At 37.7% G+C, this 910-nt stretch overlaps 1 protein-coding gene across 1 annotated transcript in view; it reads right to left on the bottom strand.

The window, feature by feature from the left end:
* The window catches only part of LOTGIDRAFT_173819 (hypothetical protein), a gene marked incomplete at both ends in the record, with an annotated part of 29,555 nt that overhangs the window by 27,002 nt on the left and 1,643 nt on the right, over nt 1-910 (bottom strand). The window contains 2 exons of the mRNA XM_009051889.1: nt 272-418; nt 565-639. Of these exons, the coding sequence (XP_009050137.1) occupies nt 272-418; nt 565-639 (222 nt within the window). The remainder of the gene's footprint in view (nt 1-271; nt 419-564; nt 640-910) is intronic.

Raw genomic sequence — 910 nt, 5'->3', positions numbered from 1 at the left:
TCTTCATTTATACTGTCCTTTTTCCCTTATCATCCTTTGGTAAATTTTCCCTCTAATTTTAGTACTATTTAGTCTTATTCCCTTTACATCCTTCCATCGAACAGGTTTTCCCCCTGTATTCCCTTCTAATTCCCCCTGTTATATCTAACTGTGTAAGCTCAGTATCTATTAATCATTGGCAAAACTTTCCCCATGAAATCACTTTTCCCATTTTTATTCCAATTTTGACTGGACGCCAGCGTTCCCTCCTATTTCCCACAGTTATATTTACCTGTTTATGACCAGCTTTGGTAATAGTAGGGATATCAAAATACTGTCCTGTGTAATACTGGACACCAGATAAACAGATTAGAGCCACTGTCTGGCCTTCCTCTTCAATCTTGGCCAGGATATCCTCTGTTCTTAAAGTTGTCTCCCCCTGGATAAGAAGAGAGTACAGCTAGTAAAATAGATCTAAGTTGAGGTGACGGAATTTACATTGAATACTCGCTCTCGCTTTAGTGAGTTAAACTTGGAATTAGGTAAATTTTCTACCAACAGGTCAGCAAAAATTTGTGGACTTACCTCCCTTGGGTTGATGAGGACAATAGAAGATGCTGGATCAAAGCCATGCAGTTTTATCTGACTCTCAAATGCATACTGAAACGATTTAAAATATCATAGATGAGATCAAAGATTACATAAAGCTGTCTGGTAAGCTTCCCCGGTGGGGGTTCCATGATTCAAAAGACGTTAGGATTCATCTCTATATCCAGTCACAATTTAATCAATTGGAGGTATATCCTTCATCTCTGTACTATATTAAGCTAAGGATTGCCAACGCCTTTCAATGTACAATGAGGAAAATTTTACTAGGACCATATTAGTATTCTTTTGTCTGTTTACAACTGTCTGACTTTAATATCCGCAA

Source organism: Lottia gigantea, assembly GCF_000327385.1.
Source record: "Lottia gigantea unplaced genomic scaffold LOTGIsca_173, whole genome shotgun sequence".
Taxonomy (NCBI): Eukaryota; Metazoa; Mollusca; class Gastropoda; family Lottiidae; genus Lottia; species Lottia gigantea.
This window is presented reverse-complemented; position numbering and strand designations above follow the sequence as displayed.